General features: G+C 66.8%; 1 protein-coding gene across 1 annotated transcript in view; it reads right to left on the bottom strand.

Moving 5' to 3' along the window:
- Positions 1-5: 5 nt before the first annotated feature.
- The window catches only part of SLITRK5 (SLIT and NTRK-like family, member 5), a gene marked incomplete at its 3' end in the record, with an annotated part of 1,957 nt that continues 1,634 nt past the window's right edge, over positions 6-328 (bottom strand). Inside the window, 1 exon segment of the mRNA XM_010287009.1 lies at positions 6-328. This exon segment is cut by the window's right edge and continues 10 nt beyond it. Within this exon segment, the coding sequence (XP_010285311.1) occupies positions 6-328 (323 nt within the window).

The raw sequence follows: 328 nt of genomic DNA, 5'->3' as shown, positions 1-328 counted from the left end.
GCCCCCGTGCCGTTGAGGCGCACGGTGGAGGAGGAAGGGGTGGTCCTGGCCGGCAGCTGGCCCGGGGACGGCGTGGGCGTGGACACGACGATGTCCGAGTAGTCGGGGCAGAGCAGCTCCGCCCGGACGGTTCGTATGTCGCTCTGGGCGAACTTCTTGGGGGACTCACAGATAACCTGGTCCACCAGGACACCGGTGTTGAGCTGCTCCAGCCACAACTTCATGCCCACCACGTCGCAGGTGCAGTCCCAGGGGTTCTCGTGCAGGTCGATCTGCAGCAGGGATTTCAGCTGGTCCAGCACCCCGCTCACCGGCAGGGGGGGGAAGA

This window comes from Phaethon lepturus, unplaced genomic scaffold, assembly GCF_000687285.1.
Source record: "Phaethon lepturus isolate BGI_N335 unplaced genomic scaffold, ASM68728v1 scaffold36405, whole genome shotgun sequence".
NCBI classification, from domain to species: domain Eukaryota; kingdom Metazoa; phylum Chordata; class Aves; order Phaethontiformes; family Phaethontidae; genus Phaethon; species Phaethon lepturus.
Note: the sequence above shows the minus strand (reverse complement) of the source record. Positions and strands in the feature narration are given on the sequence as shown.